This window comes from Penicillium hordei (assembly GCF_028827395.1).
Source record: "Penicillium hordei strain IBT 12815 chromosome Unknown utg000002l_segment0_segment0, whole genome shotgun sequence".
Classification (NCBI taxonomy): Eukaryota; Fungi; Ascomycota; class Eurotiomycetes; order Eurotiales; family Aspergillaceae; genus Penicillium; species Penicillium hordei.
The window spans coordinates 839,494-855,841 of NW_026623143.1; the positions used below are offsets into that span (position 1 = coordinate 839,494).

The 16,348-nt window shown below is 48.0% G+C and overlaps 4 protein-coding genes across 4 annotated transcripts; 2 read left to right on the forward strand and 2 right to left on the reverse strand.

Moving 5' to 3' along the window:
* Positions 1-3,115: 3,115 nt before the first annotated feature.
* On the reverse strand, positions 3,116-3,612 carry N7537_003621 (uncharacterized protein; the record flags this gene model as incomplete). The annotated part of the gene is made up of 2 exons (XM_056894679.1): positions 3,116-3,549; positions 3,588-3,612. The coding sequence occupies 2 exons, from the start codon at positions 3,610-3,612 to the stop codon at positions 3,116-3,118; spliced, it is 459 nt and encodes a 152-aa protein (XP_056754427.1).
* Positions 3,613-5,521: 1,909 nt separating this feature from the next.
* N7537_003622 (MCM DNA helicase complex subunit MCM6) lies at positions 5,522-8,606 on the reverse strand (the record flags this gene model as incomplete). Its single annotated transcript, XM_056894680.1, has 4 exons — positions 5,522-5,672; positions 5,751-6,740; positions 6,800-6,935; positions 6,991-8,606. 4 exons carry the CDS (start codon positions 8,604-8,606, stop codon positions 5,550-5,552), a joined length of 2,865 nt encoding a protein of 954 aa, XP_056754428.1. The 3' UTR covers positions 5,522-5,549.
* A 1,187-nt stretch (positions 8,607-9,793) lies between these two features.
* On the forward strand, positions 9,794-11,555 carry N7537_003623 (uncharacterized protein; the record flags this gene model as incomplete). The annotated part of the gene is made up of 3 exons (XM_056894681.1): positions 9,794-9,881; positions 9,955-10,277; positions 10,398-11,555. 3 exons carry the CDS (start codon positions 9,794-9,796, stop codon positions 11,553-11,555), a joined length of 1,569 nt encoding a protein of 522 aa, XP_056754429.1.
* A 1,900-nt stretch (positions 11,556-13,455) lies between these two features.
* On the forward strand, positions 13,456-16,270 carry N7537_003624 (uncharacterized protein; the record flags this gene model as incomplete). The annotated part of the gene is made up of 3 exons (XM_056894682.1): positions 13,456-13,497; positions 13,548-15,348; positions 15,405-16,270. The coding sequence occupies 3 exons, from the start codon at positions 13,456-13,458 to the stop codon at positions 16,268-16,270; spliced, it is 2,709 nt and encodes a 902-aa protein (XP_056754430.1).
* Between the last annotated feature and the right edge of the window lie 78 nt (positions 16,271-16,348).

Below are 16,348 nucleotides of genomic sequence, written 5' to 3' on the forward strand. Positions count from 1 at the left end.
GGGAAGCCAACGGCATGCATGTCTTTAAATGATCCACCAAGCAAAGTCGCCAGGACGGGGCTGTCCGGAAGCCAGTGATACCCAACCTTCCTAATTAAGTAAACAGTCTGGTAATATAGTAGCGTGGAGACACAAGTGGGGGGGCCTTAGGGGTGAACTCCCATTCTTTGTACAACTACAATTATATGTTGAATACTCCATATAACAGATAACAAAGTGTATCATCCGTGTGCACTGCCGCTCAGATCATCTTTATCGTTCTCCACGGCAGCCACGAGGGCTGGGGCGGCAATTTCCTTAATTTGTTGAAGGATTTACACGTATGCATGCATGGCACATGCTGCGGAGAGTACAAAGTACAATGTACATCATGCGACCCATTAAAGGTGCCTACTTCGTGCTTAGTACAGAAAAGTCTTGTTTTTCTGCGTGCGAATGCATACTTTGTATGGGGTACACATATTTCTATATGCATTGAGAGGAAATTGAAAAACATATATACATGATATTATTATGCATGGTCTAGACACATTCTCTTTCGATGGATGTGGCAGCTGAAATGATAATAATAATAATAACATACGGAGTAGATGATAATAATATATGGTGGCATCCACCTGGCATGCAAGTACAGGGATCTTGCTTCTCGAATATATGTACGTAACTGAATCATGAATACAATCTATCTGTATTAGTATTATATTCCTTCTTTCTCGTTCTTCCAGCTTCTAACTCTAATGTCCCCTTGATGGTCTCACCTTGAGCATAGGCTCTATATTGGAAGATCCCAATTCAATCTAAAAACATGGGATATATCAAGATGCTTAGCATCAAAGCTGACACTCTTAATTCTGATATCACTACAGTATAGGTATAGTAATTTAGTATGTATTCTGTATCGAACCCCCACCCGTCTCTATGCCGATCATCTCGCTGTCAGCTTTACCTTCCCTTTTTAGGTAGCGTGGATCATTTTTCCAGTGGTTTTTTTTTTCCTTTTTTTTTACGGGATAAAAGTACGATGTAAGAGGGAAGTCAGATTTGAGTCTTTCTACAGACAAAATTGTTTTTTGATGGTTTGACTGTGCTTTATCCCTATACAAACGGAGTACAGAAATGCGTCCTACCCCTTAATAGGAGATTCCATGATACATTTACAGATGTATCAGGCATCAACCAAAAAAAAACACAAACACACACACACACACACACACACACACACACATTACAACCCAAAATTTGTATTTTAAATTGATAATATCGACCCCACTCCCACTAGCCAGAATTGACAGGTGTCAGAGAACATCGCAAGCCAGGCACGCCACCACGGTATCCTACCGCAATTAATCCTGGGCAACAAGGGGGCTATGACGCTTGGCGGCCCTTTCTCTGTTACTTAGTACTAAATTCACAACAAGGATGTGAACAAGGTGTATAGGCTATAGTAACCTCCTTCCCTCCTTGGCAAGAGGGTCGCAGGATTCTAGTAGCTTGCTAGCAGGGAAGGTTCTGCTAGTTTCTATTATTTCAATTATTTCAGGGGAGATGTTGGTACTTCTGGATGTGATGTCTAAATTGCGGCAGGATCAAATTTCGTTTGTAAGTATACTCCGTATGTGGTGTGATGATACACAGCATACACTTTGTGCGGGTACTTGATTGTCGAAAGGTAAAAGCCACCTGGGCACCTCAAAAGAAGCTTACTTGCAGGGGAATGGGGCGATTTGGGTTAAATACGAGTAACAGAGAACTAGCTGTATTAATCACCTCGGCCTTGACAAAAGCACCTACATGTCACATGTTCACAGGTAATGTTGTAAAGTACGAGATCTCATTGAGTGTATCCGCAATAGGGATGTCTACAATGTACTCTATGGCATAATAAAGTCGAGGATGCCTCAGTAATAGAGATCCAGATTACTAGTTGACTGGTATTTCTCAATCCAAGGACTAGACTGCTTATTTTGCAATACTCGAGAAGTCATGTGTGGTATACAAAGTAAAATATTGAATATATATTATGTACCCGAGAAACGAGAAAAATGAAGAACCTCACTATACTACAAATACTTCTTTACAAGGTCAGGAGATTCGATATTCAAGTTCTGTAGTCTCCCAGTGAGCTATAATGTGAAAATCAGATGGCATAATAAGGACTCCATTCAATATATATATATTACTGAGTGACCATGATCAGAAGAGTTACTGACTTCCTGGGATTTGATATCCATCCATGTCATTGATCCGAATTCGTTGGGACTTTGCAATGATAGTACCAGGACAACTGTGCAAAATCCAAAATCTATTGCCCAACAGCAAAAAGATATTTATTCTTTTAAAAAAGTAGCAATCACTTTTCATGTTCAAAACATATATAGATAAAAAATATAAATGATATTGCATTGACGGGGAATCGAACCCCGGCCACTACTTATCAACCACTTCAGATGAAATGATATGGAAGAGTAGTATTCTACCACTGAACTACCAAAGCTTCTTATTAATCATGCCATCTTGTAACGTACTCTGACTTCCTAGAATTTGAATCACTTTTATAAAGGTGTGGATTGGATTCGAATACGTTAGACAACCCGAGGAGTATTAAGGCAAGTATACCCTGAACCCATCTAACCTAACTGTGACCAGTTAGCAGTGCGTAATACGCCACTAAAAAGGGTTAGAGAATTAGATAAATAGGAAGTCGATAAAATCTTAGATATAAGAACCTACTACTATAAGTTATAATACCGAGTATAGTAGCTTAGATATAATCTCGATCTATAGTAGTCACCTATTAGAAAATTTAAATATATACCGAAGAGGTTCTAGGAATTCTACGAATAGTACCTTTTAAAACCTAGCCCTCCTATACGACTCTAAGACTAGCTTAATACTAATAAAGAAGGACGAACCCTAGAAGATCATACTAACGATAACAAGCTAGCATTTAGGGACTAAATATATTCTTAGTCGGGGGTTATATAACGAATGTTTCTTTGAGAATATTTCCGGACTCAACAGGTGCTGTGGTGAAGCTATAGTGGGTGAGATAGAAAAAGACTTGAAGACCGGCAAGCTCGAGAGGCCACACGTTATCGTACGCATCATATGCGTGTCATTCTTCTTCAAACAAGATGACCAGTAAGCCTGCGATAAGTAGGTGGGCACCAACCGCCTCTGGAAACAATTCTCGAAGGCTGTCGAGATCAGCTGGTGTGAGGAATCGCCTCGGGTTGATATATCGATCAAAGTGCTGGTTGTATTTTTCAGGCGATCGGGGGGTGAGTGGACCATAAGATGTCTCTATGGTATAATCTCCGGGGTAGTAGTGGATAGGTCGACCGCCAGCAAACACACTTTGGGACGCGGCGAGAGGAGAGCTGACAAGCCAAACAGGCTCTCCGAACACAGACTCCGAGACACACACATCCTCCTGTGAAGATAGACTTGGACGGTGGGTTCTGATAAACTGCTCATTTTCTTTGTTGATATGAGTTACTGATTCCGCGCGAAAAGCGTCTGCTAGGGAGCTATCTCCAGTGAAGGAGACTGATAGAAGAAACTTGGTCAGCGCTGGAAAAACGAACCTCGCAACAGGAGAGGTGTCGACATACCATCTACAGTTCGGAATGAAGTTGGCTTATTTGCAGCACTATGGGGAGGAATGTCTTGGTCCCTGGCTGGGATGGCAGGGTATGCAAACCCCGCTGTCTTGCGACGTTTTGCATGTGGACGAATGATATCTGACTTGGTTGTGGATCGAAAACGTTTCTGCAGCGGGATCAACCGGTCGCCCCTCCCCACTCGATATCGGGGCCTTGAAGGATGGAATTTTCGTGTGCGGAGCTGATGCTATTGTGATTCTGTCGGTGTTCGAGATCAAATTGTGAAACAAGCCTTGTCGGCCGGAAGATGTCATCAACCCATAGTGTGTGGGAAAGAAGGAAAGTGAAGTGAGAGGATGAGGAGAAAGAGATGGAGAGGAGAAAGACCCTTTTATAGCATTTGGATGATGACAGGAATACGTGGACGCACGAAGTAACGTAGAACTGCCCCAGGTGTCTCTACCTAGGTAGCTATCCTTCCCTTTCCTATCATTTTACTGTCGATCAAATACGGGCCCATGGCCATCAAAATCCTGATTGAAAGCCAGGCTAGGGTTCCAACGCATAAGTATTAATTGTTCCCTCCACTGCGCAACCGACGTCGTAATGTGCATCACGTAGCACCAATTTCCATCCTGTCATTTCCATATCCGGGTCCACCGCTATCCACAGGGCGTGCACTTGTTAAATTACCAGTGGATGGAGTAGAGGCAGTGACGAAATAACCGGAGAGCTGTTGAACTGATGAATTCAGGAATCAGGATACGTGCGTGGAGAATTCAATTGCTGGTTGAGACCAGTGCGGAGGGAATCGTTGATTCCTCTGTGGAAAGCGGAGATTTTCGTGATGTCAGGCTAACCTTGTACTTTGACTTCGTAGAGCACACGTTCGAACGTCGCGGTTTACGTTGGGAGAGTATCTGAAGGTTCCTGCTGATCGAGGGTTCATTTTCAGTCTGCTGCGTAATTGCTCAGGCTATCGTGCATTCAGTGAGCTGTCGAGGGTCCGTCTTCGTCTCCTGCGTATTGGTCGGACTGTCTAACCCGTTGGAGCCGATCGAGGGTCGAATTGAAGTCATGTATGCCGGAATCGCGCGCGGGAGCCACTAAAAGAAAAAACCATTGTCGGGCAGGACCCGACTGGAGAGGTGGAGGTAAACGTAGTAAAGTTGAGCTGCATCCCGAGGCAGCATTGGTTCTTGTATTCGCAGACCCTAATGGTAAAGGCTCCACTGAATCGAAGGCCTCCGGTGATAGAGCTGGCTAGGTCGGCGTTTTTCACTAGGCAGACACATCATGGATGCTTTGACCAACATTATGACACGTAGTTAGGATAAGTAGGTACTGGGACACCGACCATCGACCGCTGGGGAGAGTGGGGGAAGCAGTCTCTGGCGGTTCATTGTAGACAAGGCGATATGTTCCTGCAGTTCATTGCGCTTGTTCCTCCTGCGATCCGCGCTATTTCAAATTCAACGTCAAGTTGTGGGAATCAGTCACCCGACCCTAGTGGGATTCCCTTCTAAATCCAGAATATGTGAATTTCATCACTACTCTAGTAGAAAAACTGGTCGCAGCGGGCTGTGCTCCACGGGACATCTTGGTCCTATCATTCTACGATGAGGAATGCTGCGCTCTATCTTCTTTACTCCATGGTGAGATAGGCCTGAAGGATATTGACATTAAAAGTGTTGATGCCGCCCAAAGGAGTGAAAGCCCCTTTTCGGGATTCAATTAACGTTGTGAAATTTGAATTTATTTGAATTCAGTATCATTCATGTCTTATTAAACATAAGACGCACCTAAACGGATATCATCACTCATAAACCCCTGCTCCTTCTATTTAACCCATTGAAAATGCCCAACATAGCCCGGCCCTGAAAGATAGACAGTACGAAATAAAGAAAAAGAACATATTCAAGAGACAGAAAGCACAATCCCATCTCACATCTCCTCGTAGGCACAATCAGGATGCATGACGAAAAGAACTTTGCCGTCATTTTGCTGGGCGTCATCATTAGTTCCATCTGTGAGGCCAGACCCGGAGATACGCAGCAGGAGTTTGTCCTACAGAATAACTTTGTTAGTGGCATGTACTTGATGCAAATTTACAGAAATTGCCGTAGCAAAGGAAGAACGACTAACCTTGACCATGCGTTTCAAGACTTTGCCTGCCAAATCGCGCTCGCGCTCGTAATCATCTTCGGTGTTGAGTTCACCCTCAATTTGCTCCAAGTACCAGAGTACAAGATCCTCTTGCTCGACACCTTCGCCTGAGTTCACCTCGTCCTCGTGTACGCGTCGGACGATCTGGTTCAGGATCTTGGCGTACTTGTCGTAAGTGATCTTGGTCTTCTGGCGTTCCGGCTGGGCAGGGGCTTGAGCAGGTTCTGCGATATCACGCATGGGGCTGTCACCCTCGTTGTCGCCATCGGCCATCTCCTGGTCTTCATCGGCGCCGTTGGCGTGAGTAGGGACATCATCTTCAATCTCAACATCATCTTTCTCAACAGTGACGATACTCTGGCGGAGAAGATCGTATGCCTCGATGACGAACTTGGGAGTGATCTCCTCGACACAGTTGGCCTTGGCAACAGCCTCGGACAAACGGATCAATGACTCGAGCTGACGAACGGTGATACGGTATGAAGAGCGGCCCACACCTCCCTGGGCGTCATTGGAGCGTAGCTCCTTGTATTTCTCGACCAACAGTGTCTTCGCTTCGTCAGTGAAGACGGGGCGGAATGTGCGTGCAAACCGGATGTAGCGCTGCAGTTGTTCTGTGCTCAGCTCGGGCTCAACAGCCTCGTCGCGGTTCATGTGCACATTGACAATGTGCTCAGCCAAGCTGCGGTCAACAGACTCCTTTGGGTCATCGCGGATAACAAAGAACACATCGAAACGACTCATAATGGGAGCGCTGAAGTTCAAGTTGTTCCGAAGGGTTTGCTTCGGGTCATAGCGACCATTAACGGGGTTGGCGGCAGCGAGGATCGATGCGCGGGCATTCAGAGTAGTATGGATACCAGCCTTGGCAATAGAGATTGTCTGCTGTTCCATGGCTTCGTGAATAGCGACCTGATCGGCGATATCCATTTTATCAAACTCGTCAATGGCACAAATACCACCACCGTTCTACAAGTAAAATGTCAGCGTTGAACCCAAACTTAATCAGAACTGCATTTGGGACATACCGCAAGCATCAGGGCACCGGCTTCAATGGTGAACTCGCCTGTCTCGGGATCCTTGACCACTGAAGCGGTCAAACCAGCTGCCGAGGAGGCTTTACCACTGGTGTATACTGCACGAGGGTGCAATGAGCAAACATATCTAAGGAACCAAGTCAGTAACCAATGGCTATGTGTAAGGAGTTGGCAAGACTTACTTCAAGAACTGACTCTTACTGGTCGATGGATCGCCAACAATACAGATGTTGATATCACCGCGAAGTTTCAGGCTCTCAATTGAGGTCGACTTGCCAACACCACCAATCAACTGCAAAAGCAGACCCTTCTTGATTTGACGATGACCCCAGATCATGGGGGCAATCGAGTCCACAAGTCGGGAGTAAATATATTCGGAGTGCACCAGTCGCTTGAGATCCTGGACTTCAGCCGGGGTAAGACTTTGCAAGAAAGCTTCTTGGGCTGATTCATCCCCAATATCAGCCTCCTGGTTCTGGTTCAAGGAAGCCAGGATATTATTTGACTGGCCACTCAGCTGCTGCTCCGGCTTCTGGCCAGGAGTCGTTGTGTCTGGAGTAACCATGCAAGAAAGGAAGGCCAATCGGTAAGTCAGATCACGCACGCCCAGAGACTTCAATCCAGAGACTCCGCTACCACCGACCTCGTTACCCCGGAAGGAATTGTTATCGCGGACGGCCTCAGGACGCACACCCGGAAGACCCAATTGACTGACATCTGGAACGACAATCAAGGTACCTGTGAAGACGCAGCGTTCACCGGCCTTGGCGCGATCAACCATCTCACCACGCAAGATGACATCCATTGTGCGTGGCATACTACCCGTCGGAATTTCGTGCGACGATTCCTGGAGCTTGACTTTTTGCCAATCGACAAATGTACTCTTTCCGATATCCAGGCGCCATCCCACGCGGTTACCGCAGGTGTTATTGGGACACTCCGTTGGCTCAGTATACTTGAAAGTTTGTTCAACATTCGGGACGACAGTCTTGCAACCTTCACAGATAAAAGTACCCAGCGACAATTCTGGTCTAACTTCTGAAGTTCTTGTGACAGTTCCAGAGACGGAAAGCAATTTTCCGATCTGATTTGTCCGAAGTTGTCGGAGTCTGGAAACCAAAGGCAGGTTGTAAAATGCAAGAGCAAACAATTTGTCAGTTTGCTGGTGGCGAGTCTTCTCGCGGATCTGACGCTCAAGGTCGGGGTTATCTGAAACGCCCGCATATGCCGAGGCGACTGAGGTACTAGCTCGCGAAGAGGCGCTGGCAGTCATTCGGTGGGAGACGAAGTATTCAGGCTCGTACTTGGCGATAAGATTGTGAAGTCCCTTGGTGAGGAAGGGTTGGAATCGATAGTATTGGCCGGCAATGGCATCTGCCAAGACAGGGTTAAGGATGTGTGTGAAATCAACGTAGAGAGTTGATAGCTCGAATTTTTTCATCCCCTTGATCTGAGCAATATAATACTTGTCACTAAGAAACTCCCCCGATGAGGGCGGCGCGGAGGATGAGGGTTCATCGATGTATGACTCGAGCAGCTCTTCAAATGCCTGCTGGACTTTCTCTGCCGCCTCATCGACCACCGGCGGGGGGCCAGGGGCATATGGATTTCGCATACGGCTGACTGCCGAACTTCCCGCTCCGACAACTTGGTCATCTGGGAAGGCATTCATATCACTCATCGGCCCATTGCTCTCTGAGCGTCGGGAGCTGGGCAGATTGTCGGATCGGAGGTTTTGATCACGAGAAGGCGCAGAGCCCAGCTCGGACTGGATCACGGCGTCGAAAAGGGAAGACATGGTAAAGAGCTAATCGGCTGAAAATGGCCAATGTAAAAAAGGGTATTAAGCTCTCACGTCTTGAAGGGGGGAAAAATGTGGAGAGATGATATCGTCGATTCAGTTTGCTATCTTAGTTTTTCGTGGGTCTCTTTCGCAGGTCTCCTTGGGCAACTAACGCGCGACGCGAACGCGTCCTCGGAAGAACAGTTGATCCAATACCGACGCGTTAAGTGGTTTCCTTATGTAATTATACACGCTAACCCATATAGGCAGTCGGTCCTCCTCATCTTCACTGCAAATAACATTGAGTCTTCTGCTTAGCGCCCCACTATCGTTCATGTAAGGCGCACAAATGCTAGCTCCCGGGGTATCCGAAGTCATAGCCTAACCTCTGGTCTTCAAACCCTGAAGCATATTCATCTTACACTTACCAATGAAATTAAAGGGGAATAGGGTAGTATGGTCTGCAGCTATGGTCAATTTGGCTCGTTTGACCCCGAATTATTTGTCAATCCTAATAATATAAGGGTTGCAAATCAACACCCCTTTCATTCAATAAGTGACAAATAGGGATATAAGACCGTGAGCCCCTCAACCAGAAGCCCACTTTAAATGATATATTCCAAATCCCGGATACTACGGAGTACTTCACAGTTCGGCGTACTCCGTAATATATATTTGAAATGGAATACGATATACTCCAAATATGAATCTGAGATTATTTCCAAGTATAGAGTAGGACAGTGAACAGGTCAATAAACAGTTTATGCTTGTTTCTGATATGTATATGTGCTTATGTGCTTATGTACTTATGGGTCACCTTGCAAGGTTGGAAATTACATTGGGTAAATGGTTGATGCTTGGCGCTTATATAAGAGCTCCTCCACTCCCCGGGGTGGTGCCCGCACTGGAGCATCTGAAACCATCCCATTATTCCCTCCCGGGGAATTATATTCCCATCGCGTTGTATTATCTCGTGAGTTAGAACTATTCTGTGCTAGCGTACTTCCCTCAGCACCCTTTCTTCTGTGCATATTCTCCGTGACCTTCTGACACTGTCATGATATAGGACTTGTGTGTCTTGCGATGGTTTCTTCCAAATCCAGAGTCCTTGGCTGGAGGAATCTTGGTAACTATTGGTTGGTTATGCAGTCTTGATTGCTTTATTGTGCCGACGAAGGAAATATACTTTTTTGCAGCTCGACATGCCTGAGAACGAACGACGGTTAGTATCGACACTGACCAGGCCCAGCGCTGTCCCGCCGTTGGGCCCGTCTGACACGGATGCATTGGGTAAGCCCCGGCCCGCCTTTACGGGCCAACCTCTCAACTTGCTTGCACAAGTCAGCTAAATCTTCTCAACCAGCACCCTCTGCATCTGGGCGTGGCCAGAAAACCGCCAAACCTGGAAGGCGACGACGCGCCGCTGAATCGACAAACGCACCCAAGAACCAACACTTTTACTTTGTTGATCAGAACTCGTCATCTAAAGAAAAGCGCGCTCATGTTATGCGCCACCATGTACAGGAAAAAAGGAAACAACGCAAAATGTCACGCGGGACACTTCCCACAGAGCATACCCCAGATTATACCTCATATCCGGCGAAGAAAGAGGCAGGCACTGTCGAACAGACGCGACTGGAGTCGCCTTCGACAGCTGCGCAACCCCTCCCAAACGGGGAAACTTCGGTATGGGGATCACTTTCCTTTAGTCAAGTACCTAGGCCACAGCCAAGGCTAGCCTAATCTAGGCGTCGGCTTAGCTGCAAAGACGATGGATCGGAATACTAATCTCGTGGTGTGATACAGCTACAAATCAGATTCTCGAATCTGAAATCACAACCTCATACATCCATGCTACAACACATTGGCTCGCCAATCACGGTACTCGATGCTTCGCGAAGGGATCCGTTTGCCAGTCTCCCAATCGAATATGACACCCTAGATATTGAATTGGCTGACTATTGGAGGAACAAGTTGACATACTGGTCCGGGCAAAACCTTCACGTGAAAAACCAGATTTTCCGCACTGCTATGGGGAGCGTTCTTTCATTCAAGGCAGTAGTCCTGTCATACTGCGCGCGGTGGAAAGCACAACTGTACGGCGTGTCGGACAGCACCGAAATTCAGCGCCATGTTGGTCAAGCTGCGAAAATGATCGATGACGCTACCTCAGGCTTGACGCTTGTCAGGGTGGATGATCTTGCAATGGCCTTGGGGGGAATGGCCTTGCACGAAGGGCGCTTCGGGAGCAAGCAACTGGCCCACACGTATGTTGATCGGGCGGTCCAGATCATGCGACCGAGAACAGGAACCAACAGGCCGGTGGAAGTATTTATCCACTACATCCGATACCTTATGATGCCAGAATACCCCCAGATCAGTTTGACCGAGCAGCAATGGCTGCTCACTTTTCTGCGCGGAGCTGAAGACCTCATGCGACAACATAGCTCCCCCGAATACATACTCCAAGCACCACACAGACTCAAGACTTTCGAGATGGAAAGTCCTCTATTCTCCCTGCTGTCTAGTGGACCGCGGCCCTCTCAAGTGCCGCATGAGTCGCGCGTATATGTGGTCCGCGATGCGCAAACCCAAGAGGTCAGCCGTACGGCGGCGCTCATTTACATCACGGCTGCATTGTGGGATTTCCAGGAGTCCCCAAACAAGACTGACCGATTCCTTCGCTTTTTATGTACGGCGGTGAAACAGCACCATCTCGACCGAGATCCAGCTTGCGAAACCCTTTTGTGGGTGTTGCTGGAGGAAGGACATGATTCCGATCTACAAGATCCCGAACGTGGATGGTCCACTGGCGAGCTGCTCCAGGCACACAAACGGCTACGGCCGGAGCTCCAGTTTCAGTTTAATGAGATTCTCATGAGTTTCTTATCTTTTCAGAGACCTATTCGTGGGGTCACTACATTTGAAGAGGACCTTCGACATAGTCCAAATATTTCTCAATGATAAATTCTCGGATTTAACTCAACGCAGCTACTCTGTACGGAATACTATGGTATCAACACACAACTCAGGTACGAGTGGAATGTCTTGGCAGTCCTGGACCCGAGTACCAGGATAAGTCTAAGCGTCATTGAGTTCACCCCAGTGGATACTAAGGGGGAACCTTGGAAGCTCGAGGGCTGGTTGCCCCTTCCAGATTTTCACACAATTTGATATTCTATGCATATATCATATAGGAAAAAAAAAATTCAAAAAAAATCTATGATTCTTTAGACGTTGCCACACCACTTGGCAAAGAAAGATCGGGTCTCCATGAGTTCCAAGCGCATGCGTAACGCCGAATTATCTCCACTGCAAGACTAACCCGACGCTAACCAAATACGTATGTATCACCCGTAGGCGTGTCGCGTTGCCCACTATCCACCGCGGATTGTGAGATCGATCGTCATACAATTTGCTAGTTGTAACTCTAACGTTACAATGTAGATACATCATTACAGAAGATCAATTCATCGCCCACGATTCACAATAGAGTCCAGAATGTTACGTATTAATTTTTTTTGTTCTCATTGAGGTGCAACAAATGCAGCTCCTGTTGTCTGGGGGGCAGCTAAGGTTTCAAGTTGTGAGAATGTCGTACTCGTCCTAGGGCTCGGTAACTTTACCTACGGAGTACAGCACTGATGGACTCGCGAAACGAAGGGGGTTTCATGCAAATCTTAGCCCCGCTGAACACACAGATCCGGGTCAATAGTGTAGCCCACTAGCCTTAGCGCTCTGTGTGGCGACAAATCCCGATCTACGGGAGTTATTGGATCCAGCTCAGGTACTCCGTGTTTGGTATGAAATTATCATTTGATGATCACCTCATGACTTACTCCGTAGTGGGAATCGGTATGCAATGACACGACAGACCGCAATGATGTTGATAGTCCACTAATAAAGCAGAAGATAAAAAAAAGCAATAGCAATTGCAATAGCAATAAAAAGTATCGACACAAAAGACAACTTCCTGTCTTCTTGGACTCGGATATTGATCTGTGGAGACACAATTTACATACCCCTGGATTCTCCAAGGCCCGATAGATAGATTCCCTGGGACTTTTCCAATTTCGAATATGTGCGACAGAGGATTCTGCACCTACGAAGTATTCCAAGAAGTTTGTTTTGTCTCACAGCATCCCTTGCACGGTCAGTAGAATTAATCAACATCCTGGTCAACTGAGCGTCATGATCGTCGGGTAAAGTAGCTACGGTAGCTCATTTCGGTTGTACAACGTAGATGTGGCTGGGGTTGTGTGGCGGACATCTCCGTGTTGAAGGCTGGAAAAGTTGGATCGAATCTGAAAATCCATTTTTCTATTTTTTTTTTTTAAAAAAAATAATCCGTTTTATATGATTGAATAAGAGAATGGGGCCACCCGTGGATGGATCATTGATTGCGACGAACATGGATGGATCTTTGGTCGCATCTCAACCACAGTGAACAAAAGTCTGGATTGCCCACTTGCCACCCATGGATTGACCAACGCTAGATTGTGATATTAAGTTCAACTGCAGGAAACAAAAAATAGAAAAACAAAAAATCAGAAAATGAAATCCCTAAATAGGAGAATATCCCAAATAATACGAAAACATAATCTAAGGTCCTCCAATTACGTAGACAGATCGAAGATCCTAGCCCCTCTCCTCCCTGTTGTCTATGGGCTCCATGGGTCCTTACTAAACTTTAAGCTTCTCTCTTTTTTTTTCACCTTATCTTCTATTTTCCTCTCACACCTGGGGAGATTTAACCCCCCTCCCCCCCTCTCTTCCTCCCCGATACCCTTCCTCTCGATCCTTCACGTGAAGATCGAATCGCGTTTTTGGATATTTTGAATATACCATTGCGAATACCTTCAGAATGGCCAACCATGCCGTTCACTGGCTGGTTGCCAGGGACTCGGTAAGCCCTGTCGCGCAGCTAGGTAGTGGGCTCTTTACTAATGATACTAGAGCGATAACCCGCAGGACAGCACGCCGTCGCTGTCTGGCCTGCTCACCACCCTAATCCCCGCCCTCATCTCCTTCGTTGTGATGGTGGTTCTCTTCATCATCTTGCGTAAGAGCAATCGCAGGATGTACATGCCCCGAACCTTCATCGGATACCTCCGTCCCTGGCAGCGCTCCCCCGAATCTCCGACCGGAACCTGGGACTGGATCAAGGCCATGTACAAGCTACCCGACACCTATGTCCTGCAGCATCACTCGATGGACGCCTACCTCATGCTTCGGTTCCTGAAACTGTGCTCCGTCATGTTGTTTGTCGGCTGCTGTATCACTTTCCCCATTTTGTGGCCTGTCAATGCCACTGGTGGTGGTGGAAAGGTCGAACTCAACATGCTGAGCATTTCCAATATTCACGACACTCAATACGGTCGTTACTACGCGCATTGCTTCCTCGCCTGGATCTTTATCGGCTTCATCTTCTTCATGATCACCCGCGAGCACCTCTTCTATATTAACCTGCGTCAGGCGTACCTTTTCTCGCCCGCCTACGCTAACCGCCTCTCGTCTCGCACCGTTTTGTTCACGACCGTTACCCAGGACCTCTTGAACAAGGACAAGCTTCGCACTATGTTCGGCCGCGACAAGGTCAAGAATGTCTGGATCGCAACTGATACCAAGGAGCTCGAGGAGAAGGTCAAGGAGCGTGACAGTGCTGCTATGAAGCTCGAGGGTGCGGAGACCAAGCTCATTGTGCTTGCCAACAAGGCCCGCGCTAAGGCCATGAAGAAGCAGGGCTCGGCTGAGAACCCCGAGACCGAAATTGGTGATGGCCAGTTTGATGATGAATCTGGCTCCGTTGCTGCTCGCTGGGTGGAGGCCAAGAAACGCCCCACGCACCGTCTCAAAATGCTCATTGGCAAGAAGGTCGACACTATCAACTGGGCCCGTTCCGAAATCGAGCGTCTCTCTCCCGAAATCGAGGAATTGCAGGCTAAGCACCGCGCTGGAGAAACAAAGCTGGTCTCCTCCGTCTTTGTCGAGTTCTACTGTCAGGCTGATGCCCAAGCTTCTTTCCAGTCTGTGGCCCACAACCTCCCCCTGCACATGAGCCCTCGCTACATTGGTCTAGACCCTACTCAGGTTATCTGGTCCAACCTCCGCATCAAGTGGTGGGAACGCCTCGGTCGCTCCGCTGCCACCCTGGCCTTTGTTTGTGCCATGATCATCTTCTGGGCCATTCCCACTGCCGTTGTTGGTGCTATTTCCAACATTGACTCATTGACCAAGATTGTTCCTTTCCTGAAGTTCATCGACAGTGTTCCGTCGTGGATTAAGGGTGTTATTACCGGTCTTCTGCCCACTGTCTTGATGGCTGTCCTCATGGCGCTGGTCCCTATCATCCTTCGCCTGATGGCCAAGTTGGGCGGTGCTCCTAGTCTCGCTGCCGTTGAACTGACCGTCCAGAACTGGTACTTCGCTTTCCAAGTTGTTCAGGTCTTCCTGGTGGTTACCGTTGCCTCATCGGCTACCAGTGTCGTCAGTGATATCATTGACAACCCCTCCTCGGCTGCCTCGCTGCTCGCCCAGAAGATCCCTACCGCATCTAACTTCTACGTCGCCTACATCATTCTGCAGGGATTGTCCTTCAGCGCCGGTGCTCTTCTACAGATTGCTGGTCTCATCGTCGGCAAGATCCTGGGCAAGTTGCTCGATAGCACCCCTCGCAAGATTTACACTCGTTGGTCAAGCTTGGCTGGTCTCGGATGGGGCACTGTTTACCCTGCTTTCACATTGTTGACCGTCGTCGGTATGTTAAAAACCCCTAATTGATGTATTTGCTTACCATACTAATTTCCGTTCTAGCAATTGTCTACTCTTGCATTGCGCCGCTTGTCATGGGCTTCGGTACCATTGGTCTCTACCTGTTCTATTTCGCCTTCCGGTACAACCTGTTGTACGTGTCGAACGCAACCATCGACACCCAGGGTCGATCCTACACCCGTGCTCTGCAGCAGCTCACTGTCGGCTGCTATCTGTCCATGGTTTGTCTGATTGGACTGTTCGCTATCGGCTCCGGTGCCAACAGAATGGCTCTCGGTCCCCTTATTCTGATGATCATCTTCTTGATCTTTATCATCCTGTTCCACCTCTCGATGAACACCGCCATGGAGCCCCTTCTTAACTACTTGCCCAAGAACCTCGAGGCAGAGGAGGAGAGTCTGCTCGCTGCGGAGAAGGCCAACGTCAGTACCTTGAACGAGAAGTCGAAGGATGAGGACTTGAACGGCGCCAGCGGCTCCATCTCGGCACCCCGCGACAGCGGCGTCGCCAACGTGGACAACGGCCTCGGCAGCGTCGACTCCGCGGAGAAGGGTCTCACCGATACTTCGTCCCCAGCGCCCAAGCCGAACGTGTTCACCAAGTTCCTGCGTCCGGACCTGTACCACAACTACCACCAGCTGCGCAAGCTGGTTCCCAGCTCCTCGGAGATCCCCACTTACTCCGCCGAGGTCGAGCGTGACGCCTACTGCCACCCCGCCATTACCTCGCAGCCTCCTCTTCTCTGGATCCCCCGCGACGCCATTGGAGTCAGCTCCCAGGAAGTCGCGCACACCTCGCGTGTCATCCCCATCACGGACGAGGATGCCTATCTCGACGAGAACTGCAAGATCCAATGGAACGAGGAGAAGGGCGAGCCCCCCATCTACGAGGAGAAGGTTAACTATTAAACGCTTTCTCTCCTTGGTCGATCTTGATGTAGTTCTCGTTCGAGTGTCTAGTCAATGATCTGTCTCACCGGCCGACGA